A 25994-nucleotide genomic window follows, 5' to 3' on the forward strand; every position below is an offset into this window, starting at 1 on the left:
CTCCTAAGACTTAAATATCAGAAATTGCATGATTTTAACACAATGTACTTAAAACGTGATTAAAAAAACACTATTTTGTCTTTCCATAGGTCAACATGTATTGCATACAATTCACAGTTTTATTGCCTTTTATTAATTTATCAGGTGCTTTTAAGTTAGTTTGGAAGATAACAGGCTGTAAATAGTGTGAAATAGCTCCTTATAAGAAAAAAAAAAATTTTGCTAGTTTTGCCAAAGTTTGCTATGTTCATGGTATCGTGTCTTAATAAAGAAGTTTGGCAAAAATGTGGCTTGTGATTAAAAGTTTGCACATTTCTTGAGCACATCTATATATTACCCTTTGTTTTTTAGGTTATATAGTATATCTAAATATTTGGTAATTAATGCATCTGGATGGAAGATCTCAACACAGTTTCCTGTATCTCACCAGGAAAAGGCTTTTTGACCATTCACACACATCTGCAATTGCTAGTCACAGCAGCTCTTCTTGCATATGTGCATGTACACAGTAGCCGCCAACAACACAGCGCGTGGGTGCTGAACTGAGTTAGTATTTGGTGTTATCGATACAGTAGAAAGACCGATCTCATTAATGTATACATATATTACATAATATTAAAATATATCTATATTTTAGAATCAACTTGTTACGAAGCACTGGTACTTTCAACATCACTACATGATGATAAAAATATTTGGGGTTTTACTGAAAACTTTCGTGGCTAAAGCCCTGGCAGCCCAGCCCTAGTGCTGCTCATGAACCTTAGTAGTACAGCTGGTCATGTGATCTCAACATGTTGGCCACCATAAGGGGGGATGCAATATATGCCTGTATGCTTGACAGGCTGATCAGGACAAAGCAGAGCACCTTCTACCAATGGGTTTCTGGACCACTGATAAGTCTGGATACTCAAGTGAGTGGACATCATAAACACATATGTCAAAAGTGCTATTTATTTCTTTATTGGTAAAACTTTAAGTACTTAGTACACCTTTAAATAAACTGTCTCAGAAAAATTATTAAATGTATTTTGTGATGTTTTGTAACCTTAAAACCTTTTGTGGAAGTATTTTAGTGTTAAATAAGAGCATTTAAGTCTAAATACAGTTGGATCCAGAAGTCTGACACCACTAGTGAAAACACTTTAATTTAGCATTTTCCTAATTTGATTAAATAATTAAAATAAATTAATAAGTTGCAAATTATAAGCATTACAATTTGAAAAAGTTAAGGAATAGTTCACCCAAAAATGAAAAGTTTGTCATAAATTACTCACTACGTTGCATGAGCGCTACTATACTTTTCTTTGTTTTATGTTCTTTACCTTTTGTTTTTTGTTTTTTTTTTTTACAAAAATTATTACGAGGCTTGAATTTAAAAATCCCATATTCTGTTTAGGTAATACATTATTAACACTTTCATATTAAAGTATCTCTGTCACTGTTGCTCCATAATGGATTTAGAGCAAAGGTCAAAATATTTAAAAGTAAGAGGAGGGGGAGATAATTAGAAATAGGAAATATGAGGAGGCAAATAGTTTGTTTTCATTTGTAAAAGTTTAACATTTGATGCAGGTTTACAGATTACTCCAGCAGAAAATGGAAGAAAACTTCTTGTCTTTCAGCCAACCAGATGAGCTCCGCCCCCTCCCTCTCTCTCATTTCCCTCCCTCGCTCTGTAATTCCTTCCTTTCTCCCTCTGCTGTGGGCTAAACTAGTCATAGTGACTCCATGCGAGTGAAACCAGTGCAGATTGTTGAGCCACAGATTGTTAGCTGACACTAAGAATATTGACAATCAGGCTGGGTTTGTCGAAACTCAATAACTTAGACACCATTGGAGAAGAGGCATTGGGTGGTGGTCACCATAGAGTTGGACAGGAGCCTTCTGACTCAAAGAAGAACACCTACGGGGAAGTTAAGTAACTAAGAGAGAAGCAATTGGCTACAGTGACAGCTACATCTGAAGCACAAGTCTGAAGTCCTTCTCCAAAATCTTCCACTGTGACTGATTGCTTTGGCAGTTTTGGCAAACTGACTGGAAAGCTCCTGATACTTGACTGTTGATGTTGGTCCTCATCTGCTGTTGTTTCTTAACTGTATCTACAGTTGAAAGACAGCTCAAGACATAGCACAGAACATCTGGGACAAACTTTGCAGAGCTCTTGGCGAGAGGTGGACATCATGTTTGACTATGTGGAGGCTCTCGGGGTAGGGGCAAGACCCCTGTTTGACGTTGCTCAAAGTTCCTGCATGCTCAGGAAAGCTAGATCCTTCTTCCCTGACCTAGAACCCTTCTCATGGACCAACAGCACTAGCCTGCAGTGTAAGTGTGCTGTATACTTACACTATACTTAGCATAATTGTGTTCGTATAAGTTAAATTTAGCCACTTTTAGACTAAAGAACTTCCATTTAAATCTGTGTGTCCTTAGCACTGACTGTGTTTGTTATAATTGTCCAGCATATTGTGCATGGTAACTGACTTGATACTCATGTTAACTAGGGTTAAACACTCAAACGTGACTTTCTAAAGACCAACCCCTCCAAATCATGCTTAGCTCATTGAACATGTTTCTGTACTGCTAAATAATAGACTCTTATATTTCCAAGCCTACACTACACAATTTTAGACTACAGTAAGCCTCTTTTAGAGTATGAGTGAGGCATATTTTGATCATTTTTATGCATTATAACATGAAGACAAATCATTAATGTGATTTAATTATTTTAATTTGACTAATATCCTAACAAATAACTAATGTGATCTAGATCAGCTCTTCTCAGCTGGCATATGAATACTGACATCTTAATATTTAGCAATGATAAGATGACTCCTTGTGTTTAGAGGAGATATACCACAGTAAAACAGTCAACCACTGTCAGAAAAGACATGTATAACATATAATAATATTATATTCAGGATTATTTTATAGAAAATTGCAAGACATACACTCACATGCTGATATTTATTAATAGAATTCTAATCCATAAACAGCAGACATCTATGTTTGATTACATATTCACTGTAAGCATTATGTAATAATTAACGCTGTCAATTGAACATGATAATTCAGTACGATTAATTATTCCAAAAATAACGCGTCTAAAAATGAATGCAATTAATCATGTACTCTGCCGTACATAAATTCCATATGGAATTTTCCTACCAACGAAACAATTCAAGCTTAAAGTGCCACCTCCTTGTTGTTGCGAATCTCAGTCAGCACATGGCAGTAAGCGAAAATCCAGCTGTACAGGCAACATGCAGCTGCACATACAACAAACAGACAGCTGTTCAAAGACAGCTGGGCAGAGCAGAGTACAGGGGTTTCAAGAAGCATTTTTTCAAGTTTTCAAGCTACTTTGAACTTGACAAAGCATGCAAAAACGCATATATAGCTATAGATACACAATATAGCTATAGATACACAATATAGCTATCATCTTTTCCATTCAAATTGGCTGTCTAAAGTTGACATAAAGGTTGAAATGTAATAATAACAGAAAGACGCAAGGAAAACCATATCATGCCAAACATTTATTGTGTATGGTAATTACAAAAAGTTTAAAAGATGAATTAATGCATACACAAACTTTCTCTCATCTGTGTGTATGCTTAGAGCATCTTTGTGTCTGTCAAATGGCCATTCCATTTTGACCTAAAAGGTCTTTAATTATTTAATTATAAAGACAATGGGCCCAATTAAGGGATTAGAGAACTAGTTGATACTGGCAGAGAATAGAGTGAGAGATGAAAGAGGAGGGAGAAATTTAACTGATGTGGGGGGTAGGGATTTTTTGTTCTCAGCTTTTGCCTCTTCATGACCATATCAAGATCCATTAGCGTGTTCATCCAATATGGAAATTACATTTATTTATAGTGATGTTTATTAAGTGACGCATGCGTTACTGAATGAGATTTATGATTTTTCATTAGTAGATCTGTAATATGCTATTCCTTTACCAACAATCCACAAACAAATGCTTCCTGCTCATTACTGCAGTTTTTCATTCTGCTGGTTTATCCTGAATTACAACAAAGTTGCTGAATTTTTTTTCTAAATAAGAAACTGTTGTAGTCTTCTTAGTGCACCTGGTACATGCAAAATATGCTACCGTCCCCACTGACTTCATTTTCTGTTTGCTTTTGTTCAACCATTTGGAGTCCATGACAATTTGAATGAGATGTCAGCTCAAGCCCTCTTCAGCATGGACTCATTACTGTGTTTATTACAATATTCAAACCATTTTCATTGATTCTGTTACATTATAACAACAAAGTTCATCAATAGATCATATAGGCAATAGAGCTAGAAGTATTATTCAAGGTCAACTTCAAACACCTCCAACACAGAGATTCAGAAGAGAAGCAAAGGGAAATGAAGACAGTTTAGACTGTGAAAGATCTGTGGAGTAGTAATTGAAGAATAACTGGCTTTATCCTAGTCAAAAATATTATTTAATTTGGCTGAATTAACTTGATTCAATTAGTTTATGCCAATGAATGTGATTTTTAAGGTTGAGATAAATTAGGAATAACTCATAACTTAAGGTGACAACTGCACGTAACCACTTTTTACAGTGTAAAGTTGGAGGAAAATACAGAAACAAGAGCTGAATTTAGAATCATGGATGACAAGAGAAAGCCCATCCAAATGTGTCTGTGTGTTATTTTGTGTGCGGCTGAGTAGATTTCACATGCCCCTGCTGGAATTTGCCCCTCTGATGTAATGGCATTTTATAGCCAGACTGTGCTGCTTGAAAGAACATTGTAAATAACATGAGCCCAACCCCACAATACATCCATTTGCAATGGACTGTTCTCTCTACTCACCTCCTGTGAACTAGCCTCAGAGGCAACAGTCCCGTCATACCTCACAATCTAAATTTGAACTTGTCAGCTTTAACTAGTTCATTACCCCTAGGATCTGTTCTACCCGAGAGTGCTATCTCAATTTTTTTTTTTTTTTCTTTTTCAGTTCTCGGTTACCTAAGCCTTAGGTTAGTCTTGGTTTTTCACATTGCAAACTTCTCTTAAGTTCAAGATGCCCCCCTCCCCCTTTTTTAACCTTTCCAGATATAGTCAGGTTGGGTTCTTGTTAGAATGGAACAGGTTATTGGGGGGGGAATTAAGTTCAAGGAGATTGTGGATGGGATGACCAAATGTTGACTCAGCTTCATCCTGAAAAGGCAAAATAAAGAAGTTAGTTTTTGAGGCGTTATAAAGAAGAAAGGAAGCATTATATGCATATCGTTAAATGAAAGGGGCTAAGTTTAACAACTTGTTTAAATCTAAGTTTAACAACTTGCATCTAAGAAAGACTGCTCCTGTTTTTCCAGTCTACCTTTAGCTGAGCAGGACATGTGTTTTTGGACCATGTGTAAAGTGGGTCTGGGGGAGATCCTCCTTGTTTAAGTTTTTTGCTAGTTAAATGTTTAATTCATCAAAGATCAATAATTGTTCAATCAGTCAGTTTGTCTTGTGTGCATATACTGTACTGTATGTGTATTTAGTGGTCTTTTCTGTATGTTTTGTTGGCAGTCCACCATTGCATGTTGTTGTAGGTAAATGCAAAACCATTCTCTTGGATGTTTTGTTATTGCCCATTGTATCAGAGCTGGAAAGAAATCTAGATAGAAACATTGTATGTGTGTGTGTGTGTGTGTGTGTGTGTGTGTGTGTGTGTGTGTGTGTGTGTGTGTTGATGCATGCAATGCTAATCTCATCAATAAAAGTACTAACATAAATGTTTAACAAAGGTGTTTTTGATTTTGTCTACATTAACAAAGACAAGATAAAGAAAGACTACTAGAAAAAATAATATACTGCTAGATATTAAAGGGATAGTTCATAGTTCATAATTCTCTCATGATTTACTCACCCTAATGCAATCCCAGATGTATATGACATTCTTTCTTCTGCAGAACACAAATTAAGATATTTAGAAGAATATTTCAGCTCTGTAGGTCTTCACAATGCAAGTGAAAGGGTGCCAACATTTTGAAAATCCAAAATCTACATTAAGGCATCATAAAATTAATCCATATGACGATATGATAGGTATGGGTGAGAAACAGATCAATATACAAAGTCATTTTTTTGTCATAAATTCTTGTCCCTGCCCATTAGGGGGAAACATGCAAGAAGGATGTAAATAAAAAAAAGAAAAAAGGAAAATGAGAAAGTGAAAGTAAAGTGGAAATTGACTGAGCAAGGAGGAGAATTTTTAGTTCAGAAATGACTTAAATATTGATCTGTTTCTCACACACCAATCAAATCGCTTCAGAATATATGGATTTACTGTACTTTTATGGAGTACTTTTATTTTGCCCATATGTGGATTTTGGAGCTTCAAAATTTTGGCACCCATTCACTCATATTGTATGGACCTAAAGAGCTGAGAAATACTTCTAAACATCTTCGATTGTGTTCAGCAGAAGAAAGGAAGTTAAACACATCTGGGATGGCATGAGGGTGAGTAAATGATGAGAGAATTTTCATTTTTGGGTGAACTAACCCTTTAAATAAAAACTAACAAAGGAAGGAATAATTTGTATACAATGAATTGATTAAAATAAACTAGTACTTGTTGGGGATTTCCCTGCTTGAGCTGCATGAGCAGAAAGAGCTGAACACCTGTAAACTGAATCGCTTTATTAAAGGGTTAATTAGGCCTAACTAATCAGTCACTAACTGAAACACATCCTATGAAATTAATAAGCTATATTCACAACATAAAAAATTATTTCAATTTACATATGCACAGACAATGAAGCAAATGCGCAGGTAAACTTGAACTAAGTTACATGCTAGTAAGTATGTGTAACATGCATTGTGTATACACTGTTTCCAGCAAAAAAAAAAATAAAACAAAAAAATGCGTGAAGAATTCAAAACACAGAAACTTCTAAAAAGTTCCTAAAACTGTAGTATACTCATTATCATTACTATTATTTGTATGTATGTGTTATTATTAGGGGTCAAGCCCTGAAAGGGCTTCGCCACACTGCCCCCTACTGGTCAGGAGATACTATAAAACTGCTCTCTTTAGATACAGTGAAACATTCCGAGTCAAACGATACCCAATTTTCCCATGTCGGCAATTTTGAAATTTGCCGCAAAATGCTGTATTTTATGAACGCATTGGTGTATCATTACGAATCGTTGTATGTGTCATCAGGACCATGCCCTGAAGGTGCCTGAGAAGTTTGGGACCGGCACCACCTAGTGGTGGAAAAATGAATTTTTGTAACTTTGTGAACTTTTAGTGCCGTTGGTCTATTTTCACAGGACTGGTCTCGTTAATTTCGGGAGGTCTTGCCGAGCACAATGATACCATATTTGCTAAGGTTCGCCTTATGGCCTGTTGCCACTTCGAAAATAGTTCCGAACTACTTTAGCGAATTGGTTCAAAGCCGTTCATCTGATCAGAACGAAACCACCAAAATAAGAAGCGTCATTAGTAAATTCCTTAAGATTAAAGAGAACATGGCAAAATTTTGCTCGTAAATGCCAAAATGAATTTTAAAAGTGGTCTCTGCTTTTATGTAAATTGATATAACTCTTAAGTGAAATGAGATATTTTCACCAAACTTGACACACTTATATAAGGGCTCAACCTGAGAACACACAGAAAAAGTTGTGGGGTTTGGCCATTGGTGGCACTATAACAGGGAACAATATTAAAGTGGCTCTAAATATAGAAACATTGGTCCAATTAATTTCAAAATTTGCATGCAGTGTCTTTGCATTCAGTGTCTTTGTGGGAGTTGCCATCATTGATCATGAGGACAGTTGCATATATTGAGAAACATGGCAGCCACTGGCCAATCATCTACAAATTTGGCATTGAGCACACCAAAATGGACTTGAGGCTGTATGTTTGCATTTTTGTGAGACTGGTCTTGTTAGATTGTGTGGGTCATGCAGAGAAAAATGATACCATGGTTGGCCATGAATTGATTTTATGTAAATGTTTTGTTGTTGCTATTACTCCTGTAACATTTGCCCAATCAACATGAAATTGAAATCTGCTGATTATTTGCAGACCATGCCTGAAAATATTAGCAAACAGATTTTGTTGTTTAGAACTGTTTCACAAACAAATTTGAAAGTACCAAATTTATAAAAAATACCAAAAAAGGAATTAAGGCTGTTGCATTTGCTTAGTAAAATGAAAATATTTTATGACCTTGCCCTGGGGGGTCATTGTGAATTCTGGATGCCCTGTAGTAAACAATTGCTAAATGTGCTTGCTTGAAATATTTCGATCAATTAGACAAATTGTTTTCAATTAAGTTAGTGTCATGGAAATAATCAAAACTTTTTTTTAGTTTAAATTGGATTAAATTAATATTGCATAGATGTCTATAAATGTATTGCTTATAACTCTATGGATGTAAAAACTAACCTTTCCAATTTTTACCAAAAAATCCTACAAAGTGCTTGAGATTACACAAAACAATGTATAGTGTGCAATGTTGCACTTAACACCCTGTGCACTACCTTGAGTAAATGCTCTTTATCTATGTACAAATAGCCAAAAGAGCAAGCACTTTTGTTCTGCAGATGATCGAGATTATAATGTGCAACTAGTACACACAAATAGAACAGTAGTGTATCTTGAGAAACATGGCCATAGATGTTTGGTTTTTTATATTTAACTCCTACAGCATTCATCAGAATTCTAACTTAAAATGTGTCACAATGCTTCTTTCGCTGCTCATGCTGGCCAATAATTGGCGTGACCCCTGTATTGGTGCTTGCAGCTATATTTATTATTATTATTATTATTTTAATCACAGTAATTCTTTCAAAGGTTTGAAGAACTCCTCTCCCTTGAAGAGATGGAGGGGGTACAGGAGTTTAAAGGGGGCAGATGTCTGGCTTTATTATTTTTCTTTTTTCATATTTTTGGGTTTTAGGTCTTTGACTGCTAATGTAGAGAAAAACATATTTTAACTGAGTGTCTGTGATTTTCACATTTCTCTCTTTTTGTATATTAGAAATTCATGATAAACCTTAATGGCATTTTCAATGGCCGATGCCTATACCAATATCTAGAGAGCAACGGTGGTCAATGACCAATATAATGCCGTTATCAATTATACAATTTAATCGTAGCAAATTACAAATGTCTACAAAAATGCTGAAATTTATTTATTTTACAAAATGTATTATCTATTGATTTAGAACTGACATGGGGGACTAACAATATTTGAATCAGCCAAGTAGGGTTGCACGGTTTACCAGTACTAACGAAGTATCGCGATACCAGAAAAATTTAAATGGTACGATATCATCTTTTTGCTAATTTTGGTACCATATTACAGTATGCTGTCATTAGCAAAATGATATGAGATGTGACAGTTTTGAGATGATGTAATTTAATTAAATATTATACAGTCACATGCGCTGCACGCTACGAGGTGCCACTCTGCTCTGTCATCTGCTTCACACACACACACACAAAAACACACTCTGCTTGTCCTTAATTTTCTTGCAGTGTGTTTGCTGTTAACACTTAAATTAACTCCTCTGGTGCAGCTCAGAGATTTCAGCTCCGTTCCATAAAAAAAGCGATTTCATGTACTATACTGTGCGTTACATTTAAAAACAACGGTCCAAATTAATTATTTTTGTATTTTATTACATCTCCATAATATGCCTATTAATAGTTATTGAAGTGAATCGAGCAAGAAAATATGTTTTTTCCATCAGCATGGAAGCCATCTAGACTAAAGTAAGTGCACGTCACTTGGGAAGGCACTGGCCATTAATTGCCATCCCTGGTGATGGCCCTGAATTTCAAAGAGTCGATTCCATTGACTCCAACAGCTGGAGTCGGGAATCGGAGACACTCCAAAAAACTTGAAAATGAACACCCCTAGAGATTCCCAGCATTAATGGGAAGCTTGATATAACTAACCCATCACAAACAGGAAGAACTCAAAGGTCTATCAAAATAAAAGTCCAGCTTAAAGGAAAGCTCTATTCAACCGGATGCATGAAATTGAAGACAGAAAAATATAACTACTGTATAAAAATGTAATATTCAAAAAGTAGCAATAATACTCATAATAACAATGATATAATATTAGATGGTTGTTTTATTATTATTATTATTATTATTATTATTATTATCATATTATTATTATTATTATTATTATTATTATTATTATTTGTAAGCAATATCACAAATGCAAGTGTTTTATCAGCATGTTGTGATTCAGCCATAGCAGCCTTGTGCCACAGGTAATCAGATTTTTTTTCATTAATGTTTTCATTAATACTGTGCAGCTCTGTTGTGCAGCATTTTATTTTACCAAAAATAAAATTGCAATTGTTTTGTTTTATATATATATATATATATATATATATATATATATATATATATATATATATATATATATTATTTGATTAATGCTGTATGTATCAATTTGATTAAATATTTAATATAAAAGAATTTTGGTATCGGACCAAGCCTACAGCCGAGTTAGCACATGTATCGGCCAGTGGCGTTAGTCTCAAAATACAATATATCAGCTAGGGGTGGGAATCATTGGTGATGCAATATTACATAGATATTTAGGTCATGATACGATATTATTACAATTCTTCATTTTTGGTGTATTGCGATTCAAAACTATGATATATTGCGATATTTCACTCAGTGTTTCTCATTCATCTTCACTGGACTTCAGAGAACTGTTACCAAATCACCATTTCATAATATCCATGTTCAACGCAAAGCCATAAGCATTTAAGACCATAATGGGTCCTTATTTCTGTGGTTAGGTCAATGTAGCTAGTCTTTCTAAAAATAAATGATAGTATTTATGAATACAATAGTAGCATCATACTTCAAAATAATTATTTATTAAAACACAGTTTCAATACACAATGGATTTCACCTAAAAGGTTAGCAATATGATAAAAAATGTTTTGTCAAAACACCTCTGTTAATTTTACTACTGTAAAATTGTAATACATTTTAGTAATGGTGGTTGATTGTGTAAAGCATGATAACTGCACCTTCTAAGGGACTGTTGTTGATTTCCTAGATCAATTTGGCAAAGAGAAAAAACATTTCCTATCACCATAATGTGAAAAAATGTAAATAATAATATCACTATTTGGCCTTCAAATATCGATACAATATCACAAGGAAAAATATCATGTATCTATATTTTTTCCCACCTCTAATATCAGCCAACTATTCCGTCTGGGCCTCGCTTCCCAAAAGCATCATAAGCCTAAGTTATTTATTTATTTATTTATTGTTCTTTTGCAAATGTACTATGGTAATACCATAGTTTTCTTTGAAATACCTTGTGTGTGTGGGTGTGTGTCTGTGTCAGTTTCTGTCTCACTCAGTTGCTGTATGTTTCTGTCATTGTTTTCCATTTCTCTTTTACCGCTGTTTTTACATAATATTTAGTGGTTGACCGATATATCGCTGAGGCCGATAAATTGGCCAATATTCTAACTTTTTTAATTATCGCATCGGCCGATACATTTTCCCGTTTGTTTGGTCTATTTGTTTGGTAAATAGACTAAACAAATTACATTTAAACAAAACATCAATTCATTATGACTGCATAATAATATTTAGTGGGGTGAAGTTTAATTTAAGTTAAATATTTATTAAATATTTGTCCACACACTTTGCTAAAATGTCACTGGTGTCCAAGTGTTCAGTGCAACTGCCTTGCATGTTCTGCCTTAAACAATTCTTTAAAAAAAATTACACATTCTAAATATTGTAAATTGTATGCATAACTTACACTTGGATTGGATAATTGGATTACTTAAAGAATTTATACTTGGACATCTCCGACGTTTTAGTGCTGTGGGTGGAATTTTCAGAGGGTCCCTTACAAGCGCTAGTTAATGAAAGCCAATCGGAGAATATTTAGGCACAATTCTAATTTTCTGACTTATTGAATGCACCTGAGCCCAACTCATTATAGATCGCTCTTATTTGGCAAGCATTAATTATGAAACAATTTTTGTATGTGTATCTGTCAGGTTTTCATTTCTGGAACAACATACAGTACACACTTAAGTTATTTATAATGAGGTATTTTTTCCACTTTAAAAATACCTCTTTAATTTAATGTTTTGCACTGTACAATGCAGAATCAAGTCAAATGAAGTGCAACAAGTTTGACAAAACAAACAATGAAGTGACTCTGATGAAACAGCATGCAGGAACAGATGTATAGAAACAGGTATAAAGAAACAGCAGCTAGTGTTATACAGGGCCACACCGCACCTCCAATGACAAATTTATTGTGAATACACTTAAAAGCCTAAAATTGGAACCTTTATAAACTGCCCCACTAAAGCCCAAATAAATGCCTTACCTTCAGTGAGAAAGGCTCTTATAAACTAAGCTTGCCACTAGGGCTGAAATGATTAGTCGACGTTATCATCAACATCGACAATAAAAACATTTTCATTGTCAAATAGTCATTTGATCTCATTTAACGTAACATGAGATCATATGAAACTAATGATAGCACGCCTGACTGAGGAGAGGAAGAATTAATTTTTCAGCACACACTCCAAATGTACATTAAACTTTCCAAACAGCTTCAGGTGATGTAGATCGCAAAGTATAGAGGAATTATACAAAAATACCAAATAAATAAATACAGAAGCACTCTCATTGTGGAATAAGTGGAGCTTAAACAAAACTTGCTTATTGAGCATCTTTAAAGGAAACACCCCACCGTTACATCTTTAATGCAGTTATATTTAATGCGCTATAGCTTTATTAAAGTTCAAATAATAAGGAAGCAGTTCATGTAAATAACTACAAACTCCAAAACTGCCATTTCTCTGTGCGGTCAGCGCCTCTTCTATGAGTTGTGCGAAGTGTCCCGATCTAAGGGGGAAAGATTAAAACTGCACCCGGCTAATGCCCACTCTGTCGTGAGGATGCTAGTCCCTCGAGCGTGTGCACTTGCTGCAGCTAGATTATAACGTGATGGCTCGCGACTTATTGAATCATAATATATGTGTCACTGTGCATTTCTTATTGTGAAGAAAATTGGCAATACGCAGCTTTATTAATAAGAGAGAGTTTTTTTTTTTTTTTTTTGTGAGTTAAAGATGGGTTGAAGTGAATAAAAAGATGAGAGATTCTTGGCCCCATTATACACTGCAACAAAATACATTTTTGATTTGTTTTTGTTTTGGCTTGTTTTTCAATATAAATTTATAACATTTCTTTAAAACAATGCACATATTTTTTTTTTTTTAAATCTGAGAATGTTAAATATAATATTAAAAATACAAATATTTAAAAATATCTAAAAATCCTAAAAAAAAAAAAAAAATGCATTCACCTGAAAAGCAGCATATAAGATATTTAGACTTGCTTTTAGAGAATAGATCTTGAATATAAGTATATTTTGTCTTTACTGCACTCGCAGAAGTATAACCAAGTGAAAAAATACACTTATTTATAAAATACACTTATATTTAAGATACATTCTCTTAAAGCAAGTCTAAATATCTTATATGTTGCTTGTCAAGTAAATGTATCTTGTTTTAAGATTTTTAGACTATTTAAAATTGAAAACAAGACAAAAACACTTGAAAACAATAGAATTTTTTGCAGTGAATTTTTCACTGAATTAAATTTAATAAAAACATTTTTTCCCCTTTAATTCAGTGAATGTCATTTAGAGGTATTTTTAAAAGATGATTTTGTCCTCTTTATTGTTAGCAAGCATGTTTAATACAAACTTTTAAGTCACAAGCAGAATATTCGGTTAAGAGATAATGATTAATCGTTGCAATAATCACCCAAATAATTGTTCTAATAATCATTAGATTAGTCGATTATCAAAATAATCTTTAGTTACAGCCCTACTCACCACATCAGTGCACTTCAACCTAATAATATACACAGATTAATATTGGTACTGTTGGGTACAGGTGCAAGAATAAAAAGCAAATGCGCAACTAACTGGGAGAGAGAGAACAAAGCTACAGAGTTGATCCTACTGCTTCTCTTGCAAACGAAATGCAAGAAAAGCACTACATAGTTTACGGGGTAGATAACAAACACAACTTCCTTTATATGAACACCATTTATCAATCAAATACTTAACATGCGGCACACCAATCGCAAGGGAGAGGCACACGTGTGCTCAATAACAGAGAATTGAGCTTAATTTTAGCAACCACATTCTCTTATAAGAGGCGCACACCATGCGTGCTCAATAAAGAATGCACATAGACACTGATTGACATAATAATGATGAAAAACACACACACACACACACACACACACACACACACACACACACACACACACATTAAAGCCATCTTATTGGTCACTTATAATTACGATGCATGCAACTTTTTTAAACTCATAGTAATTGAGATACATGCATTTAAAAATTCACTTGTTACACTGGACCATTTAAAATGAATGAGTGAATTAAACAATGTGCTTAAAAATTCTTAAAATAATCTTAAAAGAAATGGTGACCATTTACAAGACCTGTACATGCTGATTATAGCCTACTGATTAAATTCTAACCTAAAATCTTAATGTAGCCTATCATTTATTTTACTCAAGAATTTTACTGCATTAGTCATTCTAAAGAACAGCATGGCAACATGGCTTAAAGTTTGTGGGTAAAACCAGTATGTTAGGGTGTATTGACTAATTGAAACATTTGTCATGAGCCTGTTTGTTTATATATATATTTTAAAATTAAAAATGTAAAAAGTTTTCCTCAAATTTAGTGAATCTTTGGTTGTCTTTAAAGGGGTTATGAAATGCTCTTTTTTATAGTTTCATTAGCTTCCCTGAGGTCCACTGATAATGTTAATAAAGTTCAAAATGATGTCATCATTTTGTAATAGATGATAATTTTCCACCCTGTCTCTGACCACCTTTCTGAAAGCTTGATTTTTGCCTCTGCTCCTCCTTTAAACTTCAATGTAAACACCCTCTGTTATGATTTGCTAACAGCGTGCAGCCTCTCAAATTCAGCCATTTTTGAAACTCAATTAGAAGAGAATAAACAAGCACCAAAACATTAGAAATTTATATTTCATGGTTTACACATAACGCACATCCAACACATGGCATCCAAATATATTACACTATTCATCTCAAGCACAACTGTTAACACTCACACCCTGTCTACACCGGATGCTATAATCAATGATACTGTCTACCATGGAAGCGTCCATTGCGGTGCATCACTCCAGTAAACAAACAGGTGTACTGTTCCATTTTGCGCTGGCGCTACTACTGCCAACAACACAAAGAAACGTTTCAGAAATTTTGTATCGACATGCCAGGTGTAGACAGCATGTCAGCATCATAAACAATCATGACATTTGAAATATTAATGAATGGAACTGTTTACTTACGTTTTTGATTGGGTCCAAAAGTGTTTTTAACTGCACCATATCCTCAAGTGACAATTCCTTGGCAAAGACTCATTTTATGACTGCATCACAGGATGCACACATCCAGTTTATCATCCTGTACTGAGGTGCACATCACCAGAAACAAATCAAAATGGTCAAAGATGTCCATCTAGTGCGTGTTTACATACACCAACAATAAAAATAGCTCTGGTAGGAGTTGCGTGGTGCCACGTGAGGGTCAGACTTGTGAACGATAAGTTCTGCGCGCTTTGCTAGTTTTTAATTCTTTTTATGTTATAAACCGGGAGATTCGATACACACTGCTACATAACTGTTCTAAGAAGTCATCATGTCAAAGAATTCAAAATCCTCAGGCTCTGAGCTGATACCTCAGAGAGGACCGCAGACCGGGGACTCACTTTGGATGGTGCGGTGGGAGAAATCCAGTGGCAACTGGCGAGCATGTCTGTAATGCTGACGAAAGTCGTAGCGGACCCGGAAGGTCTTCGATCGATTACGGCAATGGAGGCGAAATTCTCTGAATTGGTTGCAAGAATCGGGGACGTCGAGAAACGGATCGATTATCTGGAGTCATCAGAGAGGAAATTAGTTGCTAATCCGCTAGTGACCAAAGTAGATTTGCAGCGCATTTGGGAAAAGCTGGAAGACCTTGAGAATCGTAATCGACAAAACAATGTCCGAAATGTTGGAATTCCAGAGCATGAAGAAGGTCGAGATATGGTGAAATTCCTAGACAAGCTCTTTCCAAGTCTGCTCGACATAACAGGCCATAGGCTGGAAATCGAGCGAGCTCACAAAGACCCAGCTCGCAGATCCACTGAGGGAGACAGGCCCCAATAAATTCTGGCCAAATTTCTGAAATCATCTGAGAAAGATCTCGTGTTACGCAAGGCGAGGAGTAAAGGAAAGCTTTCTTGGAAAAACCACAGCATTTTCTTGTTCCCAGACTTTGCAAATTTGACCAGAGAGAAACGTGATAAATTCAAGGAATGCAAGAAACTCTTACATCAAGGGAAGTTCGCTTTTGCACTGATGTTTCCGGCCAAATTGAGAATAGATACTAAGGGTGGTCGCAAAATATTTACATGCCCACAGCAAGCATTGCCTTTCATAGAGACAATGGGGTGAGTAAGCCATTTGCTGTTTCTCATGTGGCCCCCAAGTGAACTTGACTCGCTGAATATACACTTGACTGTCTGAGAAAGCTGGGCGCCATTTTGTTTCTTTTTGTGCTGGTTCCGCCTAGCGGCTGGAGTTTGTTTTGTGTAGTAACACTCCTTCAAGAAACTCTTGCATCGACGGAGGATCGCATTTGCACTGATGTTTCCGGCCAAATTGAGAATAGATACTAAGGATGGCATCAAAATATTTACATGCCCACAACAAGCGATGTCTTTAATAAAATCAATGGACTGAGGAAGTCATGGTGTGTTTCTCACGTTGCCCCCAATTGAGCTTGTCTCGCTGAATATTCACTTGACTGTCCGAGGAAGCTGGGCGCCTTTCTTGTTTCTTTTTGTGCGGTTCCTCCTAGCAGCTGGAGTTTGTTTTGTGGAATAACACTCCATTGGGACAGTTGTGGATGAATCTGCTCGTTCTTTGTGCTTATGCCTCCTATTGGCTGGAGTTTGTTTTGTGGAGTATTTGTTGCAGGACACTGGAAGGATTAGGTCATCTGCTGCATTCATGAACAGCCGGCTTATTGAACTGAACTTCGTTTGATTGTCTGAGGAAACTGAACTTTTTTTTTTTTCTTTTTTTTTTGTGCTGGTTCCGCTAGCGGCTGGAGCTTGTTTTGTGGAGGATGCAGTTTTGTGAATTAATCTATACGTTCTTTGTGTTTATTCTGCCTATTGGCTGGAGTTTGTTTCATAGATTATTTTCTGTAATGTAATTCTGTCTCACAAAATTTGTATAGAAACACCTGACTTGAGCAATCCGATGGCAAAGTTGTCACGGGGGCTCTCATAGGCATACATGGACTGTTTGAGTTTAGAGTGATGGACGCCGGTTGGCACTGTCGTGCACGGGGTTAATGCACACTTTTTTCTGTTTGTTCGGGGGGGAGTTTGGGGTTTGACTGTTGCACCAATGGGGAATGTGGTCTTTATAATTTTATTTTTGACACACAATCTATTTTTTCAAACATGTCAAAATGTCAAATGTTAATACTAGTGAATTGTCTCTCTCCACGTGGAATGTAAATGGGTTGGGGCACCCCATAAAAAGAAGGAAGGTTATTTCTTTTCTTAAACGTAAGAAATATCATATAGTGTTTCTTCAAGAAACACATCTTTCCCCTCAGGAAGCTGAAAAATTTAGGAAGATATGGGGTGGACATGTTTTCTTTAGTGCTGGCTTAAGTAAGAGCAGGGGAGTCATTACATTGATAAGTAAGCATCTACAATTCAAACGTCTCAAACATATTAAAGATAAATTAGGAAAAGTCATTATTGTTTTAGCAGAAATTCAGGGGCAAGGGTTGATTTTGGCTAATATTTATGCACCTAATGTTGATAATCAGGGCTTTTTTATAGATCTTGAAGGGATGTTGCAAGCTGCTGGTAACCCTCATGATATAATATTGGGAGGAGACTTTAATCTATTGATGGACTCAATCCTTGATCATAGTGAAGCAAAATGTGTAAGCCCCCTAGAGCAACACTGACGCTTCACAGGATGTGTAAATATCTTGGTTTACAGATATTTGGAGACTTTTAAATCCATCTGGGAGGGACTATACATTTTTTTCATCAGTACATAAGATTTATTCTAGAATAGATTTATATCTATCTATCTATCTATCTATCTATCTATATATATATATATATATATATATATATAAAAATCTAAAGTCCCTCATTTCATCTGTTTGATTGTTCAATTGGAAACATCTTAATCTCAGATCACGCCCTGGTGAGTTTAGAGATGTTGCCACATATGGAGAAAAATAAATCATATAGTTGGCGCTTTAATGTATCCCTTTTGCAAAATCCTGATTTTCAACAAATGTTAAAGACTTAAATCAATGTTTATATGGAGACCAACTGGCCCTCAGTATCCTCTGTGGGCGTGGCTTGGGAGGCATTTAAGGTGGTTCTTAGGGGTCAGATCATACAGTATGCCTCATTCATCAAAAAATCCAAAGCACGGGGGCCTGGGTAGCTCAGTGGTAAAGACGCTGGCTACCACCCCTGGAGTTCACTAGTTCGAATCCCAGGGGTGCTGAGTGACTCCAGCTGGGTCTCCTAAGCAACCAAATTGGCCCGGTTGCTAGGGAGGGTAGATTCACATGGGGTAACCTCCTCATGGTCTCTATAATGTGGTTCGTTCTCGGTGGGGCGCGTGGTGAGTTTAGCATTGCTTGCTGCGGTGGATGGCGTGAAGCCTCCACACGCGCTATGTCTCTGTGGCAATGCGCTCAACAAGCCATGTGATAAGATGCGCGGGTTGACGGTCTCAGATGTGGAGGCAACTGGGATTCGTCCTCCACCACCCGGACTGAGGCGAATCACTACGCGACCAATACCAACATTGGGAATTGGGCATTCCAAATAAAAAAATTTAAAAAAAATTCCAAAACATGAGAACTTGTGGAGTTGGAAGGGGATAATAAAAGTGCCGAGGCAGAGCTGAAGTGCCAAATGTCATCTGATGGCCTCAGAGAATTGACCTGATTGAAATACAGATATAATACTATTTTGTTGTGGAAGGTGGAGTTTTGGCTATTCAGGGCAAGACAGTCATACTTTGAGTCGGGGGACAAAGCAGGGAAAATTTTGGCTAGATACATAAAGCAGAGAGAGTCTTTTTCTACTATTCCCTCAGTGAAATCTGCTGGTGGTGAAATATTTACCTCGGCCATCGATATTACACTTTTACTTAAACACTATAACCAGGCTTTTGAACTAAAATTTCAAAACCATAATGCCATTTATCAAAAACCACACCCATTTCTCTAAGCTATAAACACTATTCCCCTGTTTTGACACGAGTCAGATTTGTTGAACTGTCACTGCAAAACTCTACACACAAATCCCTTCATTTCTCACTGCCTACAACATGTGGTCATTTAGAAAGCACTAGCATTTGATATTGTTCACTCAAGTCAGCACAGCTTGAGCTCAATTAGCACACAATTACCCAGGTGGAAACACTAAGAGTCATAATTGATCACACACCAATCAGAACTTTCAATAGATAGATAAAAGTGCCCAATCAGTTTATTCAGAATTGGAACAATGGATCCAGAGAGATATGAAGGAAGAGGTCAAGGACACTGGAGAGGAGGAGGAGGAAAAGCAGTAGGGAGTGGAGAAAGAGGTGAAGGAAGAGGAAGAGTAGGAGGTGGAGGTGGAGGAGGAGTAGGGAGAGGAGGAAGAGGAGGAGGTGGAGGTGAAGGAAGAGGAAGAGGAAGAGGAGGAGGTGGAGAAGGAGTAGGGGGAGGAGGAAGAGGTGGAGGAAGAGGAGGAGGAGGAGGAGGAGGACAAGGAAAAGGAAGAGGAAGGGCAAAGTCTGGGATGAAATTCGTGCCACTCTAATTGACCATGTCCTTGTCCATGGTATGACTATGAGGGAGCCAACACAACCAGAGCAGCCTCGCTACATTGTTGTTTGGGATAACGTCAGCTTCCATCGCACTGCTCTGGTTCGTGACTGGTTTACCTATAACCCGAGGTTTTCCAACACTTTTCTGCCTGCATACTCTCCCTTTCTAAACCCGATAGAGGAGTTTTTTTTGGTATGGCGGTGGATAGTGTATGACCGAGAACCTCACATCTGTGTTCACCTCCTACAGGCTATGGAAGAAGCCTGCCTTATCCGCTTGTATTGCGTGCCACTACCTGGGACGAAACCAGTTCCACCCGGAGGTTGTAGAACCTTGCAAAGGTGTTGGGTGTTGCCCAGCCCACTGCTCTGCAAATGTCTGTTAGAGAGGCACCCCTGGCCAGGGCCCAGGAGGCCGCTACACCCCTGGTAGAATGGGCTCATAGCCCTACCGGGGGCGGCACGTCCTGGGCGTGATATTCAATAGCTATGGCGTCAATGAGCCAGTGGAAGATCCTCTGCTTGGAGACAGCGTTTCCTTTCCGCTGTGCACCAAAGCAGACAAAGAGCTGCTCAGAGATCCTAAAGCTCTGTGTGCGATCCAAATAGATGCGTAAAGCGCACACCAGACACAGCAACGACAGGGCTGGGTCTACCTCCTTGGGCAGCGCTCGCAGGTTCGCCACCTGGTCCCTAAAAGGGGTCGTGGGAACCTTGGGCACATAGCCCGGTCGGGGTCTCAAGATCACATGAGAGTAGCCTGGACCGAACTCCAGGCATGTTTTGCTGACAGAGAACGCTTGCAGGTCTCCTACCCTCTTGATGGAAGTTACCTGGCTCCTTGTGACCACCCCCGGAACAGCCTGGGACTGGGGAGGAAGAGGCCTGTCCTCGCAACCCGTGGAGACTGTCACATTGGGGGCGGATGTGTGCCACAGCTGGGCGCGCAGGAGCGGGGAGACCGCCGCTGGAGCGCCAATCCTGCAAGAAAAAAAGGTGGACGGTGGTCGTGATGGTGACCGTGCACACTGGGTATGTGGCCCAGGGGAGGAGGAAACTGCTCTTTTGCTGAACTGTTGGGTACCGCAGCCATTTGGGCATGTGGCGAAATCAAATAAAAAGCCCAGCTGAGGCTTCTGCGTCTGACTAGTCAAGCCCGCTCTCCGATGCTGCGCTCGAGAGCTCATCAGCTTCGCGGGCTCCGAACAAGAGGTCGAACTCGCCATGAGACGAGCCGGTGGACTCATCCAGAAGCCCGATCGGGGCAGACGAGCGTGCTGGGGAATGGGAGATCCGCGGGGGGATACCTGGCGGAGGCAGTCCCATTGGGGTCCCCAAATCGCCCCCAGTGCTAGCCGCGCTGGCCTCAAACCCGTAGTTAGAAGGACCGAGGCGGGGCGCTGCTGGGGTGGCTTACGAAAACAAGCTGCGACCGCAACGTTGCCATGGTCATGTTCTCGCAGTGAGAACATGAACCATCCATGAAAGCTGCCTCTGTGTGGGTCGTGCCCAGACACGAAAGACAGCGAACGTGACTGTCTGAAGTTGAGAGGTAACAACCGCAACCAGGAACAACACACAATCGGAAAGTTATCTTTAAAAAGACACGTCTTTAAAAAGACGTTCCGTGTGTGCCGCTCTTTTAGAGAAATATACTCTTTCAGGAAAATATACTCTCTCTTTTCTGCCGAAGCGCCCAGGGGCGTTCTCTGCAGTGCACCAGTGCAGAGGAGGGAGAAGCCGCTGAAATGCTCCGTCAGATCCGGCAGAGGTGAAAGTCGTGAGAATTCAGCTCAGTGAGCATGACTGTTCGGCTCCGAAGAGAAAATCTGAATGAGTGGTTGCATACCAGATCCTTTTATATCCGTATGTCCGGGGGAGTGGCATGCAAATACCACTCGCCAATTTTCATTGGCCTTTTATCAATGACCAGAGGTGTCTCGGGCTCCCAAGAGTGACCCCTAGTGTCACTACTTCGACACAACTTCTAGTGAGTGACAGATAGGGAACATGTGGTTTCTCCCAAGTTGTTTGTTTGGGTGGAGCTCTGCTTATTATGTAAAGGATTAAATGGGCTTTTAGTCTACCTGGTGAAAATTGACTTTGTTATATTGCTTTAAATGTGAATGAATCAGCTCAAGTCATGACCTTTTATGTGTTTTCAAAGCTGATGCATTTAAGGTTGTTGCTTTCAAAATGGTGAAATATGAGGGCAGATAGTGTGTCTTAAAGTGTGTGTGTGTGTGGGCTGGTTTGGGTGGTTTACGAGGACAATTTTTTAGGTTACCAACTGGTAATTACAAGGGTATTATGCTATAAATGTGGTTTATGAGGACATTTCTAGTGTCCCTATAATTCTAATCACTTAAAAATGTAAAAATGCAGAAAGTTTTTTGTGAGGATTAGGTTTAGGGGTAGGGGATAAAATCTATAGTTCGTACAGTATAAAAATCATTATGTCTACGGAGAGTCCTCATAAGGATAGCCGCATCAACATGTGTGTCTGTGTGTGTGTGTTCATGGAGACATGCCATTTAACTCAGAGTGGTGTTCCTCAGTGCAGTCACAGATGCTACTATAAGGCATGAGAGACTGAAACTGAGCCCGTTTCTCGGGGACATGCTGGCCCTCTTTCACACATTTGGCTCTAGGGCAAACTATTGTATTTCACTTAATCAGGATCTTCATTTGAACTATTCTGATGTTGAGCCTTAAAGTTCCATGATCACTCTTTTATTCTGTGTGCAACCCTCTACAATGGCTGCATCCGAAAACATAGGCAGCTGACTTGCTGCCTAATCAGTTAATGGCTTGACTGACAGCTGTTTTGAATGAATAGAACTCTTAAATAAACTGGTCTCCGAACAGTTTGAAAAGCACCTTAATTTCATCCTGGCTCTGTATACATACTCCGAAGGCAGCATTTTTTTTTCCCCTGGAGATGAATCAACTTTTTTACAACCACAACACAGAGAAAAATAATCAGGTGAGTGCACCTATTAAGTGTTCATTTTCAGTTATTTCTGAGAAGGTAACTCGGACACGTTAAATTTGAGCTCATAAAATCAGATGAAATATTAATTCTTTTGAATCCTTATAATGCTCCCACTATGTACAATTTAACTATGGTTTATCCATACCTTGCTAAAAACATCAGCTAGAAAACAGCTTAAAATTGAGTAAAATTATGGTTTTAATAACCTATTTTTTTTTAAACATTTGATACAAGATTTTCACAAATACACAATTTAATTTTGCTTCTTTTTTCCATACAATGAAAAATAATGGTGACAGAGGCTAACATTCTGCTTGTCATCTTCTTTTGTATTACACAAAAGAAAGTAATTCATATGGGTAAGGAACAACATGAGGGTGAGAGTAATTGTTGTCAGAATTTTCATTTCTGGCACCACCTCTGCTGTGAAAAAATAAGTACAAGCAGAAGGTCTTGGAAGCAAAACTGAATTGACCTGACCTGTCAAATTTCTCAGTAACACTGCAAGTCGAATGTTGTGAGATGTAACAACATCTAGCAACATGCAGGAACCCTGTGAAATTGATTGTGTCAGTATTTGGCAAGAAATAGAATAAAATCATATTATTCCAGACAAAATAAGAAATGTACATCACACAACAATGAACTAAATATAGATCTACTGTACTGTTTAATGTTTGGTGTCGTCCCAATAACCCATCCACCTGACAATTAAAAAAAAAAGCTGCATGAAAATCAAAGCAAAGGTTAGCCTATGCGTTAAAATCTGTTTGTGAACTGACTCTGAATTTGTCCTTGTTACACATTGGAATTCAGAACATTAAGAACTTCATGAAGGAATGGAAAAAGACTTTGTAACTTTTGAGCTGTGACTCAGTCATGCAGTTCAATCCATCCACACATACAACCATGCAGAGGAAATGAAAGAGGCGATTCATCTCTCTCCATCTGCAAAAGATTATGTGTGTGTGAGTGTGTGAACTGTATAACTCATACTGTGTTTAGGTCCATCTGGCATACATGAAAAATGTATAAGAGATTACTACAATGATCTTTGATACTGGTCCAAGGAAGCCTTCCAGCTCTAACCAGCTTGACCAAGATAGTCAACTAGATGGTCAACTAGGTCGACATCAGTCCCACCAGCAGGTAGTCTAGCTGATAAACCATCCAGACCAGCTTAAACCAGCAAATGAACATAAAGGACTAGCTTGGACCAGCTAGAAACCACGTGAAAGCAGCTACCATCAGAAGCAGTTTTTAGCTAGATTTTCCAGCATGGACAGTCATGGTACATGTTATTCGTGTTATAAATCTATTACTATTTCATTAAATAACCAATTGCCAGACACTGGCTAGACTAACATTTCCATTACTAGATTCTTCTCTGTAAAGAGACATTTAGTTCCTCACTGACGTAAAGTGAGGCTGTGGTTACCTGCTGTTAGTGTTGCTGAGGTTTCTGAAAGACATGGATTAAATCAGTGTTTCCGTCAGCTATTCCATGCCTCAAGCCGACACAAAGGAACGTAGGCTGTCGTGCTAATGAAGCCTTCAACTCCTTCACTGATTAGACCTGCATCACCTTTCACTGCATTTTTTGTCTATACAGGACTGCAGAAATGTGGGCTGAGGCTTCAAAAAAGATGCAATGAAAGAAGTTCTGGTTTTGTAACTTCAGAGAGCTGTAACTGTATTTTAGTTTGAATGTATCGCTAGCTTAAGTAAGTATAGCTCAACTTGAAGAGGACAGTGCTAGCAATACCCAGGTCAGGGGTTTCCCAGACAACACATAAAAAGATACATTTATTAAAAGAGTCTACTAAGTCAATAACAACATGATCACATGGGAAGTCAGTATGTTGTTTCTGAATGTTCCAGTACTCTGACATCAGCCCTACTATGACAGTTTACTGACAAGTGTGTTGCATCAGCAGTGTGGGAGAGCTGGGTTCTCATCCCGTGTTAAAACCAGGAAGTACTGTGTTTGCACAATCAGTAATTAGCATGATTCAGAGGTTTAATTTTCCCTATAAGATTACATTTTTACTCCCCTGATATTTAGATTTAGGGCTTTTGGGGTTAATAAAATATGCATTCCTCTTCACTGTATTACATCCTTTACATCTAAAAACAACTCATTTTACAACTCGCTTTTGGAGCTCCTCTTTTGGCATTTCACCCAGAAACTGGAGCTCAAACATGCCCTTAAGTTCAAAAACAATTTCTGCTTCAGCCACTGGATTCAATGCTTCACATTTTGGTAAGACCTAGACCCAGACCTAGTTTAGCTCAAGAAAAGGCAAACTACTGTTTCCCAATTCACTGTGAGATCAGCCTGGGGTGTGATTTCCATACAGTGACGTATCTCACTGCTTAACCACCATAGTACAATGCATCATTGGAGAAATTAACTAGCTAGTCACGACTGTTTCCTGGAACCATAATAACTATGTCGCACATCCATTGTTCGAACCATGTTGGTTGAGCTGTCGTTAGTGATGTTACTCAGGGGATGGAGTAATAACTTCCGCAAATATTAAATTGTAAAAGCTCATTTAATGCGAGAAAGCTGCTGAAGACAAGAAAGTGGTGTGCATTGTGTAATGCGATAGATACATAAGCTGCAATGGATCTACATCAGACTTTGGGGATACCCCGACACTTGAGCACATACACACTCTTCAAAAACAGCATATAAACGGCATTTATGCATTAACATAAACCCATGAAAGCCATGTTCTCTGACAGAAACCGTGTGTGTTAAAGCACTTTCTCTTAACAGCCTTTAATCCCTTAAATGGCTGCATTCGTGTTTATGTGACATTTCAGAACGCAGCAAAACTCCGGAATAAATTGTTTTCTTAAATGCATGTAAACATGGTCAAAGTCTTGACAGAATGATATATATATATATATATATATATATATATATATATATATATAATCACATGTGTTTATCTTTACCATTTCAAAGGCGAAAAAAATAAATATTGACGCTCTTACCTAGTGTTCTACTTCAA

The 25994-nt window shown here is 37.8% G+C and overlaps 1 protein-coding gene across 1 annotated transcript in view; it reads left to right on the forward strand.

Moving 5' to 3' along the window:
• Positions 1 to 1714: 1714 nt before the first annotated feature.
• The window catches only part of rargb (retinoic acid receptor, gamma b), an 86854-nt gene continuing 62574 nt past the window's right edge, over positions 1715 to 25994 (forward strand). Inside the window, exon 1 of the mRNA XM_051676643.1 lies at positions 1715 to 2325. Within this exon, the coding sequence (XP_051532603.1) occupies positions 2184 to 2325 (142 nt within the window). The 5' untranslated portion in view covers positions 1715 to 2183. The remainder of the gene's footprint in view (positions 2326 to 25994) is intronic.

The sequence above is a fragment of the Myxocyprinus asiaticus genome, chromosome 37, assembly GCF_019703515.2.
Source record: "Myxocyprinus asiaticus isolate MX2 ecotype Aquarium Trade chromosome 37, UBuf_Myxa_2, whole genome shotgun sequence".
NCBI classification, from domain to species: domain Eukaryota; kingdom Metazoa; phylum Chordata; class Actinopteri; order Cypriniformes; family Catostomidae; genus Myxocyprinus; species Myxocyprinus asiaticus.